This window comes from Bufo bufo, chromosome 5 (assembly GCF_905171765.1).
Source record: "Bufo bufo chromosome 5, aBufBuf1.1, whole genome shotgun sequence".
NCBI classification, from domain to species: Eukaryota; Metazoa; Chordata; class Amphibia; order Anura; family Bufonidae; genus Bufo; species Bufo bufo.
Genome location: NC_053393.1, coordinates 241172315 through 241197071, shown reverse-complemented (window position 1 = coordinate 241197071; position 24757 = coordinate 241172315). Strand labels below are relative to the sequence as shown.

General features: G+C 37.9%; 1 protein-coding gene across 2 annotated transcripts in view; it reads right to left on the bottom strand.

The window, feature by feature from the left end:
- LOC121002879 (calcium/calmodulin-dependent 3',5'-cyclic nucleotide phosphodiesterase 1C-like) overlaps positions 1 to 24757 on the bottom strand; it is a 786737-nt gene that overhangs the window by 365873 nt on the left and 396107 nt on the right. For both annotated transcript variants that reach the window (XM_040434515.1, XM_040434516.1), the window contains exon 6: positions 23973 to 24089. In XM_040434515.1, coding sequence (XP_040290449.1) covers positions 23973 to 24089 — 117 coding nt within the window. The remainder of the gene's footprint in view (positions 1 to 23972; positions 24090 to 24757) is intronic.

The window sequence follows — 24757 nt, the reverse complement described above, 5'->3', positions numbered from 1 at the left end:
ACATAAATATCATAAAACAGGGGATACCAATACTAAAATGTGCATAGAAAAGAATTTAAAAGTATAAAAGCAAATATCTAAAATGTTTTTAATATTTTTTTTATAGTTTTCAGCATAATATCAAAGCGAGTGGAAGGTCATGTAACCGCTGGTAGGGTCACATGGTGTGTTACGTTCCTGGGAAGGGCGGGGATATGCCGACCTATTCATTCCTTATACTGTTGGGAGAAAGGACGCGTGATCGGAAGGGGCGTGACCACGTGACCATCTCCATCGTGAGAAGGACGCTACCTCTATTATGTCAGTGCCGGCGCCACAATACCGATGCCAGCGCTTACTAGCAGACATGATCGCATTCTTGTGATCATGTGACTTGTTGCCAGGGTAACGAGAGCACTTCCGCTCACAGTAACTATCAATAGCAGTACTCTCAATGTCGTTATAGAGCTAGCATTAATTATCTAAATGGGGGCATATGATCAGTACCGAAACTCAAAATAAAAACATGAATAATAAAAATGAGTAATAATAAAATAACACTGTGAATGACTTAAAAGGCTGATAATAAATAAGTAAATGGGACAATTAGGCCAGAGTAAGTGAACAACATAATGAGTTTACATGGCAATGAATAATAAAATGAATGATAGTAAAAATAACACTGTGAGTGACTTAATCTGATGAAGGGGAACTGTTTGTCCCCGAAACGCGTTGTTTACATGTGTATGCGCTTCCTTTGAATAAAAAGAAACATCCAACTTGAAGTTCCACGTCCGTCTCCATCAGTGAATTTGCGCCACTGCAGTATTTTCTTTGTGACAGGTGGGGTCTGAACCGATTCCTGCTGCTATAACCTTTCCACCAACTGCTGCACCATTTGAGCAAGGTTATGGACCTGATCAGTAAGCACTCGCATCGGGTCCATATTGAAGGTATGGCCTGTGATTCTGTCATGTAAGGGAGGAGTGTGTGCCGCCCTGAGCTCCACCCTCACCTCTGTCCCTGCCTACTTGCACGGCCCACCCTAGGCGATGGTGTACAACTTGACGGCGATCCCTAATCCGAGTACGTGCAGGGCCTTAAAGGCAATAATACAATAAAGGAGAAAACAACAAACAGGCAGGCATTGAGGGGTTAATCAAATATCAAAGTCAATACGAGCCGAAGTCAGAAGCCAGGAGGTACAACAATACAAAAGGGAAAACAAGATCAAGTCAAGCTCACGCCGGGGTCAAAGCCAAGAGGTCACGTTAAACGCAGAGTTAGCAAGAGCGAGGTCAAACTACGAAGCCGAGGTCAAAACACAACAAACACTAACAGGCGATATGCTGGTGAATGAAATAAGACCAATCACAGGCAACCTGTGGCCAGCAGGCTGCCTGTTTAAATAGCCGTGGCTGGTGAGTCACATCTCAGCTCCTCTGCCGCTCGCCTGCTGCCATGGAGATGAGGACACAGGCTGTGTTCTTGACACTCTCCTTGCGCAGGGCGCCGGCGGCGCTGCAAGGGAAGCACACGTCGCCGGCCCCGCGTTACAATTGTACTGACAGGAGTCTTTCATTGTAAAGTGATTTGAATTTTTTTCCAGGCAGCAACTAAGAAAGGGATAGAAAAATAGGCCCAGAACAAGAACAAGGGATCTCCTTCTGCATATATGAGTCATTAGTGCTAATTATAAAACACGAAAAGATGGCTCTAAAATGCACTGTGCCTCGATCTACCTGCTTTACAAAATTACAGCTTCAGTATGCTGTCTGGATTTGGGGGGAGGGAAGTTTCATTGGGACTCAGCTGAGTATGGAAGTGATATATTCAGAGCAAGACAAATTTTTAGGGCTGTGGTCTCCAATCTGTTGCTTTCCAGCTGCCTTACCTAGAGTGTGCTAAGAGTTGCAGTTTCCCAATGACTTACAGAGCCACAATTGGAAACCATTTTGAACAATTATTGTGTAGTTTCTGCATTTTGTATTCTGTTAAATAATTTTATTTCCATTTTTGGATGTTGGATTGAATGCACAGTAACTGTCCACACCTGATAATATATACCTTCCTTTTTTCCCTCTAAAAATATCCACCAAGTATTGACACAATTGCCTGATTGAAGATCTTTTTTTTCCATTGCTATGATAGCCTGAGGCCCCATTAATGCCATTAGTCTGTGAATATAATTTTAAGCGTTTGCTGACGATCTCCTCTTTTCCCAGAAATAGCATACTGCTGTGCATATCACCTCCAGCAAACATTAAGACGCTGCTTAAGATGCAAAACCCAAGACATTTAAATATCTTTCGTATGTTTATCACACGTTGAAAAGGTTAAAGTTAATTTAACACAACAGATCTTGGTGATAAAAATAGTATATTTTTAATGAAATTTGTAGAGCATCTGTAATATATTAGAGTTGATTCTGCACCCATATAATCCCAATGTTAATTCTCCTACACAGAAATATTAACTGTGAAAAGGCAGAAAATAAAGCCAGATAGAGAGACGTTTCAGTCTGATCTAAACTCTAGGTTCAGTATCTCACACATTTATGGGTACATACACAGGATATGCCATAATGCCACAACTTATTTAAAGGTGTAGGTCTGGTACCTCTGAAACCCACACCTTTGTCAAGAATGGAGGTCCTTCCTATTCTCCTTGAGAAGGTGGTCGCTGTATACAGGAAGAGAAAGGACTTGCATCCTATTCTACAACCATTACAGAAGAATTAAATCTTCCCATGGTATAGTCCCTTAGAAATGTTGCTTGCAGGGGAGAATCCTTCCATATCACAGTGCAGTACTTAGACACCATACCGAGACATATGGAGTGCCTATGGCTTTGCAGTAGGGAATGAAGGAACTGAATGCTGCCATACAGACTCATGAGCATGAGCCCCTACCCATAAAATAATATAATGTATGTCATGCTTATGTGACATAGAATAATTAGAAAGAAGTTCCAGCATCTAATGATCCAAAGGGTTGCTCTGTCTTTATTTCAGTTTCAGACAAAAATTACATCCAGTGAACACCTTCACCCACCATCGTAGCAGGTTAACATGTTTCAAATTTTCAACAGTTCTTACTCATAGCCTAGTGGGGTGTCTGTCCCCAGGAGTATAAAAGTACCCCACCCTCTAATTAAGAGGGTGGGTGAGGGGATCATAGCCCCTCATACAGGTGGACATCTCACAAAATACACCTGTCACTTAGAAAAAATCAACATACATTATCAAAGTCTACAAATCAATATAAAAACCCTTCCCTTCACCTTAGTAGACAATTTTCGGCAATTGAACAAGCTATACGAAAATGTCTTCCAATCCTGTGTGAGGATCATGCCCTCTATAACATTCTAAAAAATGGTTGTAGGATTGTTTCAAGACGCCCTGGTAAGTTAGCCAATACCCTGTTCCCTTCCTGGTTTGAACACTCCACTGTTAAACCCAAATTTACCTGGATGAAATATCTAGGCTTCAGTAAATGTGGGGGTCATCCTTGCAAGATATGTGGTTACGCTCACCCCACCACAACTTTTGATAACTCCACACACACAGAAAATGATTCTATAAAGAGTTATGTTAACTGTAAGGCCTCTTTCACACAGGCGTGTGCGCCCCGTTGCCGTATTGCGGACCGCATTTGCGGATCCGCAATAGACGCGTGCCGTTCCGTGGGCATTCCGCATCACGGATGCGGACCCATTCACTGGAATGGGTCCGCGATCTGCTGCTGCTGCCCCACTGACTGTGCTCGTGCATTGCGGCCCGCATTTTGCGGGCCTTAGCACGACCACGGAGCACACACGCCTGTGTGAAAGAGGCCTACTAGTGTGGGACTTATTTATGTGATCAAATGCACTAGTTGCAATGTTATGTACGTGGGGAGTACTAGTAGACAATTAAAAGTTAAATTACGCAAACATCTTTATTACATTTCTAACCCCCGTGCAACCAGGATCTCGAGTGCGGCTAACCATTTTATTAAACAACACAATAGGAGGGTGGATAGTTTCTGTACATATGCCATTGAGAAGGTTACTCCCTCCCCCAGGGGAGGTAATACAAAAAATAAGATCCGACTGCGGGAAGCCTTCTGGATCTTTAGATTGAACACCTGATATCAGATGGGACTCAATATGAGGAGAGAGCTTATGTACTATTACCACGGTACATGTCATTTTTAGTCACCGGTATTAGAGGTGAGATGGTTTTCTTTTTTGTTTTTGCTATGAGATATGTAATTATTTTGCGTTCATTTGCATTGTACGTTTTTTGTTTGATGTCATAAAGAATTTCCAAATAACCCTGAAACTATAATTATGGGTTCTCCTCTTCCCCCTCTTCCTTTGATTTTAGCAACCTGTCCCATGCCCAAGAGGCTTTGTTCATATGGATTTATGTAATATTTGTGAGTCCCAGGCAAGGGAGGGGTTTTTATATTGATTTAATGTAGACTTTGATGATGTATGTTGATTTTTTCTAAGTGACAGGTGTATTTTGTGAGATGTCTGCCCGTATGGGGGCTTTGATCCCCTCACCCACCCTCCTAATTAGAGGGTGGGGTCTTTTTATACTCCTGGGGATGGACACCCCACTAGGCTATGAGTAAGAACTGTTGAAAGTTTGAAACATGCTAACCTGCTACAGTGGTGGGTGGAGGTGTTCACTGGTTGTAATTTTTGTCTGAAACTGAAATAAAGACAGAGCAACCCTTTGGATCACTAGATGCTGGAACTCCTTTCTTTTTCACCTTATCCTGAAGATTGGTCCAGTCTTGTTCCGTGCATCACAACTATATGGTGAGCTGGATGCCATTTTTTTTTCTATACTGAAACATAGACTAATTAGTCATGAACTGGGCTGCAAACTCTGCATTCTATTAATTAATTTAAAGAGTAGAACTACAGTATCTTATGTAAAAATCATACATTACTAACGTCATTTAGCTGTCTGCAATAAGCGGGATGGCAGTGTCCTAACACTGCTGTAACTCATGTAACTCTCACCAATCAAACATTAGTGGCATATGCTACCAACGTCTGTGCTAGAACAACTAAGTGAGGCTACTTTCACACTAGCGTTTCTACTGGATCCGGCAGGGTCCAGCAAAAACGCTTCCGTTACTGATAATAAAACCATCTGCATTTGTTTGAACGGATCCGGTTGTATTATCTTTAACATATTTTTAACATTGCCAAAACGGATCCATCATGAACTCCACTGAAAGTCAATGGGGGGCGGATCCGTTTTCTATTGTGGCAGATTGTGCCAGAGAAAACTGATAGGCCCCCATTGACTTGCATTGGGGTAATGACGGATCCGTTTTGCTCTGCATGCCAGGATGGAAAGCAAAATACAACATGTTGCAGTTTGCTCTCCGGTCTGGGAATGCAACTAAACAGAACGGAATGCATTTTGGAGCATTCCGTTCTGTTCAGTTCAGTTTTGTCCCCATTGACGATGAATGGGGACAAAACTGAAGCGTTTTTTTTCCTGTATTGAGCCCCTATGATGAAACTCAATACCGGAAAACGTTAACGTTAGTGTGAAAGTACCCTTAACCTATAGTAAGTCGACAGAGAATGAGGCACAATCAGGAGACCCAACAATTGTACTTATCTGGGCTGATGGGACTTTAATGAAAAAATTAGGACATACCTAAAATGTCAGTGTATTTTTAATGCACAGGCTATAATGTAATGAACTATTGGTATTCCAACTATAGGACAAAAAATAAGATCAAGTTAAATAATTGAAATGAAAAAAAAAAGTTGCTGAACAAAAGCAGAAAAAATGAAAATTTTTAAAAGAAACCTTTTTTTTATTAAATAAAGTTATTAACATATATGCACCTCTCAGGTATTCTCTTATTTCTTCCAGCTTGTCCAATGAAGATTGCATGCCATTTATACTGATCGTGAATAAATAACAAAAATACAACAGTCATCCAAATCAGTGAGGCAAAAACTTAGATATGAAGCCCCCTGAAGAACAAAATTAGCAATACTCTTTGTTAAAGCCTACAAAAACAAACTGTGATTTATTTCTTGTATTATACATATTAGTATTACAATTACTTCATGTATGTCAAGCTTTTTCACAAGAAAAAGTAATTTACTTGTTGTCACTGAATGTAATAATTTTTCATTCCTGTTTGTGAGCACGCTGTGTCTAATTCATGAGTGGAAACAGCTGCATAAGTTAAAGATCTATATTTTGCAAGTGCCAAGAACAACTCACACCAGTAGGATTTTTATGTCATAATTATCATGTCCTAAACATTCTGTTTATGAAGTTAACCATGTTTTACTTTTATAGAGTAGCATAGGATATTATTAGAGAATAATGTAGAAACTCTTGTGTATGCCTTTCATATACCTTATTTAGTTTATGTGAAATTTACAAATTGTCTACCATCTTGATTCTTTCCTCCACTCGCTTATGGTTCCCGTAATGTAACCCACCTTTCCCTGTATGTCTCTAGAGTCCCATCACACAGTTTAGTGACTAAGAACTGCAATCCCCTAACTCACTCCAGTGTATTTGTATGCGATGCAGCTTGTGGTGGTTGTGTCCCTAACTGTGAAGATATATCTCATAGAAATACACTGGAGATTCTGCACACAGTACACAAAGATAGACAGTTATTGTTAATCAGGGGACTTTTATAATTGTCCAGCTAATCATTGTAGGGACTCACCTACTATATCACTCAACTCCTGGTTTCTTAAATAAGGTGGAAGTAATATACTCATCAGAGGGGAGCATTCAGAAGAAAATGATTCAGAGCATAGTGAAAACACTGCCAGGAGGGATTGTTATGTCATCTTGTAGTTCACAGGAAGTTAATGACACAGGGAAGAATGGCCTTCTGTCTAACAGTAGAGCAATCTCTGAACTAATGGTCAGACTGTTGTCCAAAAGTTGTTAGATTACACCATTAAAGGGACACTGTCACCAGCAAACTGCATAGACACATAGTTGTGGTTCATTTAATTAAAACTCTGTTTTCTGTTGTTGATCTGAGGATGCATTCCCAAGGTATACTTTTTCTTCATATGCAAATAAAGCCTTTGGTGCCACAAGGGTTGCACTTGTACCAAATCTCTGTTCCTTTCTGTGGCCAGCCCCTCCCCCAACTGCTTTGCCACTGCCTGATCCTGTCAATCAAAGCAGCCAGGGAGGGACTGGCCACAGAAATTAGTACAGCTTGGATGCAACACGAGTAATGGTGATGCACTCATTGCACCAAAGGCTCAATTTGCATGTTAAAATAAAGTATCATAACTCTGGAATAGTGCTTTGGATCAAAGAAAAACAGCATTTTAATCAGGTGTACTACACCTATGTGCCTATGTACACAGTTGGCTAGGGAGGTCACTGGTGGACCACATTTTGGCACCGCAGCTGATACCACTGTTGTATAGCTGTGAGAGCCCTGACTATGAAGATGTGATTACTTTTATAAAAGTCGCCTTCTCACTACCCCCTGTGATGATATGCAGAAGCTCAATGGTCCTGTTACGCAAATAAGCATTACTGAGGCCCACATATCTGTTTTGACGTACACCAGCCGCTAGTATATTGATATATACAGCTCTGAAGTTTTGCAAGAAAATGGTGGGGGTATGCAGGTGAGTTTAACTGAAAAAAAAAACATATTCAAAATCAGTGTCACATTATGATTTACCTCTGACAGTATTCATAATTATAGGAGGTAACATATTCACTTTACCTAATAAACTGAGCTTAGCTATCCATTTTAGACTTGGCCTATCCTCAAATATGGCATATTCCTATCTGGTAAGTCAAGGCAATATTTGATCGTACTGGTCTACATGCCCTACAATAACTATACAATACTTTGTTAAGATCTGAGGCTTAAGACACAGCACATTGGCAAGGATGGTGCTGTGTCTGCTTCTGAAGCTCAACACCATTTTAGCTTCAACACCAGGCATAGAGAATGACAAAGTGTGCAGGGTCAGCTTCAATAAGGGCCTTTATAGATTGTGGATATGGTGACAGGAACATGCATTGGCAATTCTCTATAAAAGCATGGCTCTGATCCTAGTATTCAGAATCCAGATAAAGTGGAGGAAAATAGAGGAGCTTGGATTAGTAATAAAAACCAATGGTAATTTGCTGCCAGGTCTATTTACTTAGTCTATTCTGAGAGGTGGGATAGGTTAGGGTGTAGTGGCTAGGGTAACTCAGATTTGCTTCCCGTACCTCTCAAACCAAGGACACTTTCTGGTGGAAATTTAAAAAAAACTGTCCAAAAGATGGAATGGTTGGATTTCTAAATGTTGTGGACAGCTTTTATTGAACATTTGATGCATTTCTGGGAGACAAATCATCCTTTTCATCAGGAGTAAAAAGGCTGTAATGATATAGATACACATACTCATTTGTGAATAGTTATGAGCAGCATGGGCAATAATCGTTTTCGCAATATTTTGTGAATTTTTGGCCAAATATTCACCATAAATTCGCAAATTCTAAATTTCGTGATCTCCAGTCATTATTTTCTTGATTGCAAAAATCAGCAATGTAATATGCGCGTATTGCGTGCGCAATACAGACGTGGCTCACTTTTTCTACATTTTTTAAGCTGCTAGAAGTTTCCTGAGACTGGAGAAAATGCACAGTACAGAAATTCCTATCACAATACCTAACACCCTGCACTGGAACCTATCAGCTACACTATATCACTATCTAACCTACACTGACTATCTCCCACTAACTATTTGTATTATATATATAAGCTATCTAACTGTCTACCTAATGTAATGAGTGGAAAGCACAGAGCACAGCAATGACACTGCTCTCTCTCTCTCTCTCTCTCTCTCTCTCTCAGAACTGCAAAAAAAAAACAACTGCAGAAAATGGCTGCTGGGGAGGTTCTTATATAGTAAGGGGTAGGCTACTTTCCTATTGGTTGCTAGGGATGTTGCTAAGCTCAGACAAAGATATTGCAGCCTTCTCATTGGCCCACAAGCAAGAAGCAGTGAAGGTACTGATGAAAAAAAATCTACAATATTCGCGATTCCGAAGATAGAACACTATATTATACATCTTCGCGAATTCTCTAAGTGCCGATATTCGCTATAAAAATTTGCAATTAGAATATTAACGATCAACACTACATCAAGGCGCCACTGCACAAGATTCACAATATCCAATGAAACTAGAAAGATCGGGTTTGTAATGTGAACATCGCACCTTTGCAATGATCACTATAGCTGTAATTCAGAGCAGAGGGAAGAGGGTATGAAGCAACTAAATTCAGATAGTAGACAGCACTGTACAGGGAAGCACTACAACCTGGGCACTTACAGGAGCAAAACATGGAGGAATGAAAGTTCATATTCACACTATGGAATTTACTGCATATTAAATATAAATGATAATAACTCTGTAAAAGGTTTGCTTGTTATGCTCTACCTTACCCCAAACCTAGCGCTGTCAACAGTTGGTCAAAACTGCTGAAAAAGTCCCTTTACTATGGAGAATGACAAGCAACATTACTCCATTAAAATGTGTAATTGTTGTCTTCTATTTAAAGTAGGTTATCAGTTATTATCTGAATTGTATGTAAAACTAATAGATTTAAATATTTGATGGGATATTTGATGGGATCATGTGGAAAGTGGCTCCAATCTACAGTATAAACATATAAAACCTACAGTGTATGCTATGTACTTAGTGTGTTAAGTGATGTATTTGTGTATTTGCAAGGTAGTTACCTAGATTAATTATTAGCATCTTTTGCATAAATGTCAAGGAGGCTCAGAACTAAAAAAGCTTATAATCTGTAACGTCTCCACACGATTGCCCTGATTTTTCCATTTCTCTTCCCACTCTTTCTTTTCACCATCCAGAATGGTCACTAATTTCTCCTGACATTGTAGATGAGCCCTATAGCAGCTGCTATGCCTCCAGCACCCATGTAAGAGTGGCTCATACACTGACTGGTAAAGGCTCTGGACATAAATATTTTATCCCTACTGTAATATTTGATCACCTATCCTCAGGATAGGTCATTAATATAAAAAAAAGCCCCTTTAAAAATATTTTGTAGCATGTTGCCTCCTGTAAACCAACTTATTATTATTATTATTATTAAATGATTTAATAACAATCAATGAATTCTATGTATAAAATATTAAACATTCCTCTATAGTATTCAAATAAATACAATCATGCAAGCAATAAAGATAAAAACAGAGAACATACTGTACAGTATAAAAGAATAACAACAAGCAAGCATATGATGTCAGATGCTACCAATACTAATCTATACTACAAATCTGGCATCTGCCCCGTAATATGTTACTAAAACACAGAACCTATTAGTACATTTCTCTATATGGGATCTCCAGTAAACAAGATTTCTGAAGCTTAGGGACTGCTTGCTGTTGAGAGTTGCGCTGTCCAGGGTTCTGATCTGAACTACTGTAAAAGGGTTACATGGGTAGCCGGGTCATAAGAGCAGGCTACACAGATAGCCTCAATTAAGTAATTCAGGCTTTCAGAGACGCAGACTGGAAGAAGGGTGGTTCATCAATATTTCTTCTAGTCAAATGAAGAAATGGACACGTGCATCTCTCCTATGAGGACCTAATAATCTACATCTAATGGTAATCACAAATTGGTTGCAAAATGTGACACCTTTCAATGAAACAAAAAGACACGGATGATGTTGCACACAGATTGCCAGGACCACATTGCCCAGATTCCTGTAAACCATATGTGCAGCTGCACCCATGCAGGATTTATTTTGATCCACTAAATGGTATCACTTTCTGCAAGCAATATAGTTTCATATGAAACATAAGTGCATAGAACAATGAAAGATACAGTAAAATCCTTAATACAAAATATATTGATATAAAGTACATACCTTTCTTTATTTTGTTCTTCATGGTTCCTGCTCATTGAGCTTACAATCTAATTAAATATATGACTAAGATAGCAAGTATGAAGTTGTTAATGAAGCCTCATGGGTATATCTTAAAAGCAGAGGAAATACAGTGCATGCACTTTCTCACATATTCATATGATAATGATGCAATTTCTTCATGGTTAGCGGTACATTATGAATTAGTGGTGCATTATGAAACTAAACCCACTACTTTATATAGTTATTATATTTAAATAGGACAGTTCAAAATATTGAGAAATTGAAGCAGTGTCCAATAAGTTTCTTCTCTGAATTTAAATCTGTTTTCCCTTAGTCCGATTTGCATCACAATATGGGGAATTGCTCTACCCTGCATGCTAATCGGATACATGGAACGTTTATTGAATGGTAACCGTACAAAAACTGCACCTCAACTCCACCCTCTTGTACTAATTTTATATATCAGACTGTATAGAAGCAGGCAAGCAGCTTTGTGCTACAGAAGGGTGTGAAAACAGATTTACATTGAAATAAAAACTTCCCTTAGGTCCCCTGAAGCCCCTACAACAGGAAAATATGATGATGAAGCAAGTAAGAAATATATGTATTTATGCATGTAGACAAAATTGTTGGTACCCTTCTGTTAAAGAAAGAAAAACCCAAAATGGTCACTGAAGTAATTCATAACTGACAAAATAATAAATAAAATGTTGCTGAAAATCAATTAATATAAATCAGACACTGGTTTTGAATTGTGGTTCAACAGAAAAAAAAAAAAAATAATAATAAATTATGAAACTGGCCTGGACAAAAATAATGGTGCCCCTTGAAAAGCTAAGGAGAGAGTTGTCTCACAAGATTAGAAAGAAATTTTAGCCAAACACGTTAAAGGTAAAGGCTATAAGACCATCTCCAAACAGCTTGATGTTCCTGTTAATACAGTTGCACTTACAATTCAGAAGTTTAAGGTCTACAGGGCTGTACCCATCCTCCCTGGACATGGCCGCAGGAGGAAAATTTATGACAAATTGAAGAGACATCATACGAATGGTAACCAAAGAACCCAGAACAACTTCTAAAGAGATTAGAGGTAAGTGTCAGATCGCACCATCCCATGCTGTCTTAGCCAAAGTGGACTTAATGTAAGACGACCAAGAAAGAAACCACTGTTAAAAGTAAATCATAGAAAAGCGAGACTAGAGTTTGCCAAAATGCATATTGAGTTGTGCAACAAAATATTAAGGGCACTATCATTTTTGTCCAGGCCAGTTTCATTAGTTTGTTTTATAAATTATTATGTTGAGCCACAATTCAAAAGCAATGTCTGATATTCATTAGTTGATTTTCAGTAAATTTATATTTATTATTACTTTTACCAGTTTTGAGTTATTTCAGTGACCATTGTGGGTTTCTTTCTTTCTTTATCGGAAGGGTACCAACAATATATCAGCACAGAGCTTTCAAATATATACAGTATATGGTATTTTTCGCTTTATAAAGGGGAAAATGGCTGTGCATCTTATAAAGCGTATACTAGTGAGTGCTTCCATTATGGAATCGCTCACTAGTATTCTTTAGGTGCCGGGAGAGTGGAGTGAAGTGCTGCAAGCGCTTCCGGTACTCACGCTCCCTGGTTTTACTTCCTGGGGCAGACGCTACACTGTCCTGACCCCATACAGAGTCAGGATGCAGTGCACGCACTATGACCTGACGCTGCTCGCAGCCAGGTGACAGTTCAGCGCAGGCTGGAGAAGACATGATAGCGCGACTGATGCAGGAGATGGAGAGGAGCCACGGCGCAGGAGAGATAAGAGTTTTTTTTATTTATTCTGATGTGAGATATGATGGGGGTTCAGGCAAGGAACTCTGATTGAGGGTCTAACAATGACGGCTGATCTGAGGTCTGATAGGGGTCTGAAATAAAGGGCTGATCTGAGGTCTGATGGGGGTCTTACCGGTACATTGAGTGCTGATATGAGGTCTGATGGGAGTCTGAAATAAAGAGCTGAAATAAGGTGATGGGGTGTGACATTAAGGTCTGATGGGGTTCTGACATGGAGGGCTGATATGTGGGTCTGATGTGATGTCCTGATATAGGGATCTGATCCGATGTCCTGATATTTATGGGGGTCTGATCTGAGGATCTGATATGAGATGACATTTTTGTTTTTCTTATTTTCCTCCTTTAAAACCTGGGGTGCGTCTCATCATCAAGTGCGTCTTATAAAGTGAAAAATATGGTATATATATATATATATATATATATATATATATATATATACATACACTATCATACTATGCTTGTTTATTTTAGTTAGAGATAATACTTTAATACTGTTTGAACTGTACTACTTACTTTATCTGATAGTTTATCAAAAATATAGAAATTGCACATTCTATTTAGATTAAAGAACAATTGAATTTATTGAAACATTGGCAGACCCATATCAGCTCTGCTGTTTGTTTGCCCCATAACTAGAACTCTCATTGATGCCCCAGTTATAGTGCAAAAAAAAAGAAGGGTAAATGTCACCAAGGAGTTTTGGATGTCCACATTGGTGACATACTATGCAATACAAATGTATACATATACAAGTTTTATTAAAAAAAGATGTAATACAAATGAAGGAAACTATATGAAATACACCCACACCAATCCAAACCCTTGTAATAGCTTCCCTGTTCACCCAAGATTATAGATATTATACATATATCAAAAAAACTGTGCTGCAATCAGAAACCCGTTTTATCCCTTTGGTGACAAGGTCTGAAAAGACCTTGATTACCAGGCAGCTTTTTGAGATTTAGTTTATTAGGTGAATTAACAGTTCTAGCTTTTTTATTTGTTGACTATCAAAAAAAACTTTTTGCTACTTGTTTTATGTGATACCTATGGCTTATTAATAATTTTTTGTAGAAAATGATTTCTGTTTTTTAGATTTATTTGGGAAAAACTGCAAACACATTTTTAAAAATACATTTTGCTCATTATTTTTAAATATGCAAACTTACTCCAAAATAAATTACAAAAATGAGTTCCTTATTTTGTGTTGGTTGTTTGGATATATAACATGTGTCCTTTTGTGCGCACGGGGTGATTATGGCAACAGTTTTGTTTGGCTTGGCCATTTTCTCCTTTATTTCTAATTTATTATATACTTTTTCTTTACATATTTTTTAACATATTTTTGTCACCTACTACATCCCCGAAGAGATTATTAAAAGACCTCTGAGGGACACAGCTCTGCTATGTATAAGTGAGACTTCCGGAGTTCACATGATCGCCAGGTCTAATAGAGGAAGTGGCACAGCTGCTACTTCTATTCACTGCATAGCGCTCATTGAGAATTATTTACAGAAGAAAGAAGAATAAGGTAATACACTGCTTCTTTCTTCTCCTCAGGCTCTCCAGATTAAAGCCCAGCACTAAACACCATAAATGTATGGCACTAGGTCATTATAAGGTTAAAAATAAAGCCTTATAAATGAAGAAATATATAATGTACATTTTATCACTTTTTTCTACAGTTTATTCCAATTAAAACTAAAAAAGGAAAATAAGCTATCTCTTAAAAAGATGTCCATAAACAGTAACAGTGTTACAAAAAATACATTGCAAAATTTTTGGTAGCCCAAGAAACATGAAAGTAAGGCCTCTTGCACACGACAATATTTTTTCACGGTCCGCAAAACGGGGTTCCGTTGTTCCGTGATCCATTTCTGTTTTTTTTTTCGTGTGTCTCCCTTGATTTTTGGAGGATCACCAGATATGAAAAGTCATGTTTGCCTTGAAAATTATAGGAAAAAAACGGACACGGATGACAATCTTGTGTGCCTCCGTGTTTTTTCAAGTCAGAATGGGTCCGCGAACCGTTGTCTGGGAAAAAAATAGGACAGGTCCTATTTTTTTCACGGACTGGAAACACGGATCACGGACGCGGATGACAAACGGTGCATTTTCCGAGTTTTCAACGGACCCAATGAAAGTCAATGGGGCCGCAGAAAATCACGGAAAATGGAACAACGGACACGGAACTTAACAACGGTCGTGTGCATGAGGCCTTAGGGCCATTAAATCACCATGCGGGAAAAAAAAAAGGCGCTTTAAGGTCATTAAGGGGTTAAACACCTAGATATTATTTGTGGGTTATAGACCAGAGATTTTAATTTTATTATGCACAGGCTTGCAGTTTAGCTTCTACAATTAGTGTATTAAAATGTATTCAATCCAAGCACAATATAATATGAATAAAGTTCATTGAATTGATTGAGTGTAGCCAACTATTAGGGTAATGAATATATTATCTACAGTTAACTTTGTGGCTTCATGATTAAAATAAATACACTTAAAGGAAGATATTAGAGGAAGGGAGTTATTCTGATTGCCTGATTGGAGTCGAGAAAACATTTTTTCCCCTAAAATTAGGAAAATTAGCTTCTACCTCACTGGGTTTTTTACATTCCTCAGGATCGACTTTGCAGCATAATAGACTGAACTAGATGTCTTTTTTTTAGCTTTACAAACTTTACTGCACATATGTCATGTACTATACATCTAAATTCCAATGGTCTGTCCTTAGTAGCTATTTTATGACATTATCAGCAGCGCATCATGAAATTTACAACCCCCCTGGTCATTCCCCATTGATATGGTTACTGGTATAACTCAATGATATAATTTTTTGCATTAATTGCCAGAATACAGTGGTGATTGATGCCTTGATTCTAGACTGAGAGTACTGTTATGATCAACATTTATAACTTGATTTTGTCCTCCGGCTCTGGTTTTCCCACTGGTTATTTTGTCTGTCTTCAGTTTTGTTCTTGTCAGTCACAACTTTTTTGATTTGATTCTACAGTCAGGTCCATAAATATTGGGACATCGACACAATTCTAACATTTATGGCTCTATACACCACCACAATGGATTTGAAATTAAATAAACAAGATGTGCTTTAACTGCAGACTGTCAGCTTTAATTTGAGGGTAGTTACATCCAAATCAGGTGAACAGTGTAGGAATTACAACAGTTTGCATATGTGCCTCCCACTTGTTAAGGAACCAAAAGTAATGGGACAGAATAATAATAATAATAATAATAATCATAAATCAAACTTTCACTTTTTAATGCTTGGTTGCAAATCCTTTGAGGTCAATTACAACCTGATGTCTGGAATGCATAGACATCACCAGACGCTGGGTTTCATCCCTGGTGATGCTCTGCCAGGCCTCTACTACAACTGTCTTCAGTTCCTTGCTTGTTCTTGGGGAATTTTGGAATTTTCCCTTCAGTTTTGTCTTTAGCAAGTGAAATGCATGCTCAATCGGATTCAGGTCAGGTGATTGACTTGGCCATTACATAACTTTCCACTTCTTTCCCTTAAAAAACTCTTTGGTTGCTTTTGCAGTATGCTTTGGGTCATTGTCCATCTGCACTGTGAAGCGCTGTCCAATTAGTTCTGAAGCATTTGGCTGAATATGAGCATATTGGCTGAATATGAATATGAGAATATTGCCCAAAACACTTCAGAATTCATCCTGCTGTCTTTGTCAGCAGTCACATCATCAATAAATACAAGAGAACCAGTTCCATTGGCAGCTATACATGCCCATGCCATGAGACTGCCACCACGCTTTACTGATGAGGTGGTATGCTTAGGATCATGAGCAGTTCCTTTCCTTCTTCATACTCTTCTCTTCCCATCACTCTGGTACAAGTTGATCTTGGTCCATAGGATGTTGTTCCAGAACTGTGAAGGCTTTTTTAGATGTTTGGCAAATTCTAATCTGGCCTTCCTGTTTTTGAGGCTCACCAATGGTTTACATCTCGTGGTGAACCCTCTGTATTCACTCTGGTGAAGTCTTCTCTTGATTGTTGACTTTGACACACATACACCTACCTCATGGAGAATGTTCTTGATCTGGCCGACTGTTGTGAAGGGTGTTTTGTTCACCAGGGAAAAAATTATTTGGTCATCCATTATAGTTGTTTTCCGGGGTCTTCCGGGTCTTTTCGTGTTGCTGAGCTCACCAGTGCGTTCCTTCTTTTAAAAAATGTCCCAAACAGTGGTTTTGGCCACGCCTAATGTTTGGCTTGCTTCACTGATAGTGACAGCTCTTTGGCTCTCATATTGAGAGTTGACAGCAACATATTCCAGATGCAAATAGAAGACTTGAAATGAACTCTGGACCTTTAATCTGCTCATTGTAATTGAGATAATGAGGGACTAAGACACACCTGGCCATAGAACAGCTGAGAAGCCATTTGTCCCATTAACTTTGGTCCCTTAACAAGTGGGAGGCACATTTGCAAACTGTTGTAATTCCTACACCGTTAACCTGATTTGGATGTAAATGCCCTTTGTTTTATTTCAAATCCATTGTGGTGGTGTATAGAGCCAGAAATGTTAGAATTGTGTAGTTGTCCCAATATTTATGGACCTGACTGTAGTCTGTCCTTTTCATCTTAGGGTTAACTCACACTGTGTATGTAGTGTATGTGAGAGGTATACATCGGGAGATTTATGCCTCTAACAAATGCCAGTGTGCAGCTATACAGTGACCTGCATAATCCAAAGGATCCATCCTAAATACTGTATACCATGCAACATATGTTCTTTTTTTTAGGGGAAAGATCTGAAAAAGCAGACACAACTTATCTGGGATCATCATGTGTCTGTGCCATCGTTATACTCCAGACTAATAAAGTTTCTTAATGTGGCAGTAAAATCTTCTTTTGCTCTGGCAGTATGATTCTCCACTCTCAGCCAGGACAGTTCAAGGTCTGACAGCAGGACAAACTAAGTAATAAAAATTTCTGTCTCCTGTGTACTTCTTCCCAAGTGCTCACTGACACGTCTCAAAATTCTTTGTACTGGCCAGTGTGTGACACATGTACGTGTTAATCTCACTCCAAGTGCTTTATTCACATCTTTACAGTTCAGTGTTTCTCTACAATGTGCTTTATGGTGCTTCTGACTGATTCTTAGTAGTGATGAGCAAACTTGGTTTGGCCAGCTACGTCCGAATCTGGTTTGTTCCTGTACATAAGTCATATTGATAAGGAATCAGTAGCTCTGTAGCTGCATATAATGTATGGTCTCTGATGAGGCTCTTCCAAGAGGGAGCTGGGTAATGCGAGACTTCATTTGTCTGTAAGTAACGGCTCATGCATTCATTTATTACATTATGAATCTGAACCCGTGTTCATTGATCCGAACAATAAATAGTAATAAAGAAACCCGGGTTCAGTTTCATAATTTAATACATTAACGCATGTGTTGTTACTTACTGTACAATAGCGGTGAATGCATAAGATAAATAAAGTCTTGTGTTACTTAGCGCCATCTTAGAAGAGCCTCATCGGATGCCATACATTATATGAAAGTATGGAGCTAATGATTCCTAGGTAATATGACTTATGTACAAGAACTAACTGGGTTCAGACACAGCAGGCCGAACCCTGTTCATTCATCACAAATTCTGAGTGAGAGAAAGCAGAATCTAGTGTCTCCATGTTAGTAAATGGAGGGTAGCTAGTCTCCCACCACCAGCTCAAAGATGTAGCCTACAGAGGATGAAACTGCAAAAAAAATGCCAGCTACAAGTCATATAATGTTTAGTATACACACATGGCAGCTTATTCTGAAGTGTTATCAGAAAATGCAATGTAAGCTACAGGGACAATCTTGTAGAGCAGGAGGAGCTGAGCAGACTGATATATAGTTTTGTTGGGAAAGATTCAATACAACTTGTCATTTATAAATTTAAATTCCTGCTCATTATGGGCTTTGAAGTCAGGGAGGTGGTCCTATCAGTGACAACCTTCTCTTTATGACTGTGAATACAGAGATAGCTGTCAATCACTGATAGGACCGCCTTCTTGACTTCAAAGCCCAGAATGAGCAGGAATTTTAATGAATAGATGACAAGTTATACTGAATCTTTCCCAATAAAATTGTATATCATAACATTCTGCCTGCAGCTCATAACCTTAATACAGTTCCTATGTTTGTGTGTTAAAGACAAAAGTAGAGTTATTTACAGTGACTTCATGTTTGGATGTCATATAGCTGTTATATTTTGTGTTCATAGAAGCAGAAAAGATAATATGCCTTCAAGATTCATTATATAATGTAAGGTAAGCTCAATGACACATCAGAAACAACAGAAAGCATGGAGTTAAACTGTTGTTGCTTGGCAGGAGTCTTGATCAATCACAGCCAGCCTCACACACAGCAAGAGTTTTGACCAATCACAGCCAGCCTCACACACCGCTTGTGTAGGAAATTCCCCTAGAATCATTACACCAGAGGAGAGAAGCTGAACAGACATTCACTCCACTAAGAGATGTGTTTTATGGAAGCAGAGAGGCCAAAATAGGTATTTAAAACAGTTATATAATGTTCCTACTGTTAATATAGTGATTAGAACTGTATACAGAATCAGTTATATGTGTGTTTACTTACAGTTCCACAAATTGCAAACTACAAATTCAATTGCAAACTACAAAGTTCACAGTCCAAATTCAAATTTCATATTGCAATCCAAATTGCATACAACCACACCAGATCATATTCAACCAATCTGCAAACAGTTACTGCTAACTGCATATTGCAAATTGCGACCAAATTCAGAAAGTAGAACTATTAGTTAGACCTCAGATATACCTCTCAGAGAGATCATAAAGTCCTTAAATAACTTAAAGTGAGAGTACAGATACTCAAGAGAGAAATATATCACCATTTTATGTTGAATGACAATATTGAACAGTTGAACCACAATCTTATGCATACCGCCATTTTGTGATACTTTATTCAATACGTGTTTTGTACATGGACTATCTTCTGCGGAGGTAGCAGTGTTATATGAAGAAAAGTTGAAGTTAATAAAGAAGTTATTTTTAAGCATTTGGTTTGCTTTTTAAACCTACTGTTTCCATAGAACGGTGCTAGAGTAATTACAGAGTAATAGACAGTCTGGTTAGACTAAAAGTCAGAGATATCAAAATTATTCTAATGCCACAGTGCAAAAGGCACTTCATAGTGCTGCGCCTGCCACACAGACACCATGTACAACATGACAGGTTCCCTTTAAGTTATATATTCACCAAAAGTCTTCAGTATTTATGAATAGAGCACCTCTCTCTCTACCATCCTACCAGTTATTAATGACTGACATGTATACATACAGATATGCAACAGCCCTCAGTCACTGGTAAGAGTGGGAGCACTCCTGTCACAAATACAGAGGACTCATAACTCATCGTCTGTGTCTGCTGTATTATTTGATTTGGTGAGGGTGCATTTAGACAAACAGTAGTAGTTGTAGCTAATAACGCAGTAAACCACCTATAATGAAAAAAATGCAGGACAAAAGTCAAGCATAAAAACATATCATTTGCTGATCTGATAATATTCTCTATAACATTTCCATGATTATCTACAATGTTATATGGTATGTCTGTACTTGTTATTTTATTTTATTTTATAAAGTTCTATAAAAATAATTTTGAAGCTTTATTAATCCAAAATAGACTTACTTCATTATTTTAAAAAATTCACATAAAACAACATATAAAAAGAGAAAAGAGAGGGACACTTGGTGCACAAAACACAAAGGAAAAAAAAGTGGCTAGTACATTTTATGTAAGGATGTGCAGACAATAACATCACAAATTCACCAAGGGCTCAAAACGAATTCAGCAACTGAATATCATCAGCAAAGTACAAATGTTAACCCATACAAACTATTGAAGAGATAATGCACAGACATCTAAATCAAGAAGAGATAAAAGGATGAGAATCACTACATAAAATGGATGTTGGCCATGGCCACCAAGAATGCTGATGTTGGGATGACCGGAGGGGCAGTAGGAAAATAACAAATACTGATATGGACTCCTTACCTGCAGTGCTACTCATGTAAGAGTCCAAGATCTTAGTGACAGATTTCCATTAAAACCACCAAAACAAATAACTAGCTATTTAATTAGAATCACTAACTCATTAAAGTAATGGCAGTGCCAGCACAAAAAATAAAAATAACATTTTTTGTTTAAAGCCTCAGATCCCAACGGTTCACACTGCCACTTCATTATGGCCAGCAAAACATTCGGTGATGGAACCAGAAGACACAGTCAGAAATAAATATACACAACTGCTTGAATGGGCAATCTAATAATAAAAAAAAAAACTATACCAAAGCCACAAAACGTGGGTGTAATTAAAACATCCCCACATGAAGCTTGCAAAACTTGTCGGGAGCAGAGGTCACTAGGGGAGGCCAGCTTCCATTTTTATGTGGTGCTATTCAACTCTTCTTCATTTAGAGGTCTGTGCATTTTCTCTTAAATAGATTCCATGGGTTTACTTTCCTACTTTGTTAATAGTTTTCAGTTTCTGCATTTGTCTTGAGGCTTTGGTGTATTTGTGATTTTTATTTATTTCATGGATGTGGCCTTGTGTTTTGTTTGTTGCTTTATATGCCATCTTTAAAAATAATAATGTATATTATTAATTGACATACAATATGTTTATATGCTTGAATTTTGTCCTGCATAATGTTCATGATAGATTTTAAAGGAGTTGTCCAGGATTAGAAAACATGGCTGCTTTCTTCCAAAAACAGCACCACACCTATATATTGTATGCAGTATTGTAGCTAAATCCCATTCATTTCCATAGAGCTGAGATGTAATACCAGACACAGTCTATGGATAGGTGTGGTCTTTCTAATCCTGGACACCCCCTTTAATTTGCTTTGCTAAAAAAAAATCTGCAGTGTAATTGTGCTGTGTTGCAAATTTTAAATCCAGAGCATGTCAATTCATGCTGCAGATATCTACTGGGGATTTTACTCTTTACAGGCCATGACCAATCTGCTTGCAAATTATGCTGCAATTATGCTTTAATTAATATGTTTCCAATATGTTTCCGATTTTGGGGATCAAATATTGAATTCCTATCCGTGGGGATCCAACTTAAAATTACTGCAGCATATGAGTAGAAACATTTTATTACTCTCTGTAAAAGAAGCAGTTAGCAAAAAGTAGATATTTCTGCTACGTCTGATTTACTATAACAGAAAATGTTATGTTTTGATTGAAAATTCTCTTTAAATAACAGCTAAATTTCCTATAATCTGTATTTGTCTCTTTTTCAGCTCTTGACTAGAGATTCATGAAGAAGTGAATACTGTAATAATGCTATATAAATGTTGTAAAGAATCCTCATCCTGTAAGGTGGAAATTCAGTTTAAAGAAGACATGCAGTGAAGTGTAATACAGTTTTTGGAACAACTTAAAGTTTTAATATAAATCTAACAGCTCTATGGCTAAACTTGTAATTCTGCTACATTTATATTTAATCAACTAGTCAATGCATTGTAGATATATACGATCATAGAACGAGTTGTCATAAACACATAAAAGGCAGCCCTCCAGGTATCTGACTGTATGTTGCATTTGTATAAATGTGATATGAATTAAAATGATCATTTGACAACCCATATTAAAACCATAACTCTTAACATTATACATCAAACTTTCAGGCTTTAAACTGTTATCTTGTATATACAAAGAGTAATGATGATCACAACTTACTTAGTTTTTTATACTATTTAACAATGTTTTTATATTATAAAGATAAATACATGTCATCCCATGACCCATGCTATACTTGCTGTGAAAAGGAAATCATGTCATATAAATGTCTATGCCTTAAGGATTTACTCTTTATTAACCTTTTCAAAAATAAATCATGAAGACAAAAAATTAAGGACAAAAAATATTACCATATAAAGCAAATACATTATTCACCTCAACAGTACTAACAACAGTCCACATTGCATATGATGTCAACAATGAAAACATGCAATAAACGTAATCAAGAGTTTAATCACTGACAAATCTATAGATCTCTGGAGAAGAAGGGGAGGGCAATGGGTTCTTGGCTAGAGCGTAGTAAAAAATATTTACATTGCAACATTCCAATTTTAATTGGCTGTATCTACAGACCGGAGCAACTTTGAGATGCACTCAGCTCAGCGAACTCCTGTGGACTGCAGTTGTCCTACTAGTCATACTATGAAAAGACTCCATGTATACCCACTGTAAGGTTTAAGGGCTAGGTTATTATATTTTCCAATATTGGGAAAATTTGGTTTATGGGTGTTAAAGTTCTAGTTTTTGTGGTAAGGGGGCATATTAAAATATAAAAGAGACAACAGTGTTTGCCTTGCATAATAATATAATTATATGTCAATAACTGAAAAACACACATTTCTCTTTTTAAAATCTAAAAAAAACAACAACAATTGGCTCTGTTGTCTATACCAAGCCATCTCCACTGCCACTGGCAATGGTTTAATATGTTTATCAGCACCGTTTTAAAGATAAAGGCTTAGGCCATTTTTGAGTCATTAGGTCTACTGTATTATAAAGTGCAAATGTGTGTAAAATATTTTTGAAACTGCATGTTGGCTTTAAATGGAACCTGTCACCAGAAAATGGAGTGTAATCTATTATAGAGCAGGAGGAGCTGAGCTGATTGATATATAGCGACACATTTATTAAGACGACGGTCTTATTAAACCCCCATAGCTGGCGGAGGATCCACCCAAGTTATGAAGAGGCTCAGCACTCTCCACAACTTCGGCGCATCCAGCGCCAGTTCTAAATATAAGATAGCTTCCTAGCTGTCTTACATTTATACCATTTTCTATGCCTAAACCAGGCATAGAAAATGATGAATACCCGCCCAAGCCACGCCCTCAAATGTATACCTGGCGTGAGCAGTGAAAAGTCTCATTTGCACCTAAAATACGCCTAATTTAGGCATATTTTATATTAGTAAAGGACACCCATAGTTTTGCCCACATGGCAAACTGAGCTTAGAAAGAGCAGAGAACAAAGTGAATACGTTTCACACAAAACTAAATATCAATCTGCTCAGCTCCTTCTGATTTATAACACGCTGCCTAGATTTTCTGGTGACCTGTTTGCTTTAAGCATTGTGTCTAACCAGTGTTTGTTAGCATGGATTCAGAAAGAAAAGTATATTTGAAGCCACTCACCTTGAAGCGGTTGATCAAATCATAACGTGTGAGTAATTCATAAAAGATGAATTTAAGTGCATGATCGCCACTAGCATCATTTAGTGCAAATACATTAAAGGACCACTTGTCAACATTCTGCAAGAGAACATCTTAGAGTTACTAATATTCTCTACCCTACATGTACATTGTAACATTAACATACAGATTAAAGTTTATTTTGTACCTTGAAAGCACTAAATGTATAAAAACTTATACTTTATTATACATTCACTTCTAAACCTTTAATGGGGCACTATGAACAACACTGAGAAGTAGATGAGTCCCAGCATGTTGAGCCATTTTTTTCAAGTAAACAATCAGTTAAGCAGTTTATATAATTGTAATAGACATAGAGGAGAAATAGTATTTATTCATAAAATATTCACAGGTCGATATACATTTAACAAAAAAGTATAATACTAATAAAACTAATAAAAAAGGACACTAGTAATAACCAGATATGTTACCTTAAAGAGGACCTTTCACCGATTCTTACCCTATGAACTAAGTATACATACATGTGGAGCGGCGCCCGGGGATCTCTCTGCACTTACTATTATCCCCGGGCGCCGCTCCGTTCTCCTGCTATGCCCTCCGGTATCTCCGTTCCCTAAGTTATGGTAGGCGGAGTCTGCCCTAGCGCTGGCCAATCGCATTGCAGAGCTCACAGCCTGGGAGAAAATAACCTCCCAGGCTGTGAGCTCTGCGCTGCGATTGGCCAGCGCTAGGGCAGACTCCGCCTACCATAACTTATGGACTGGTAT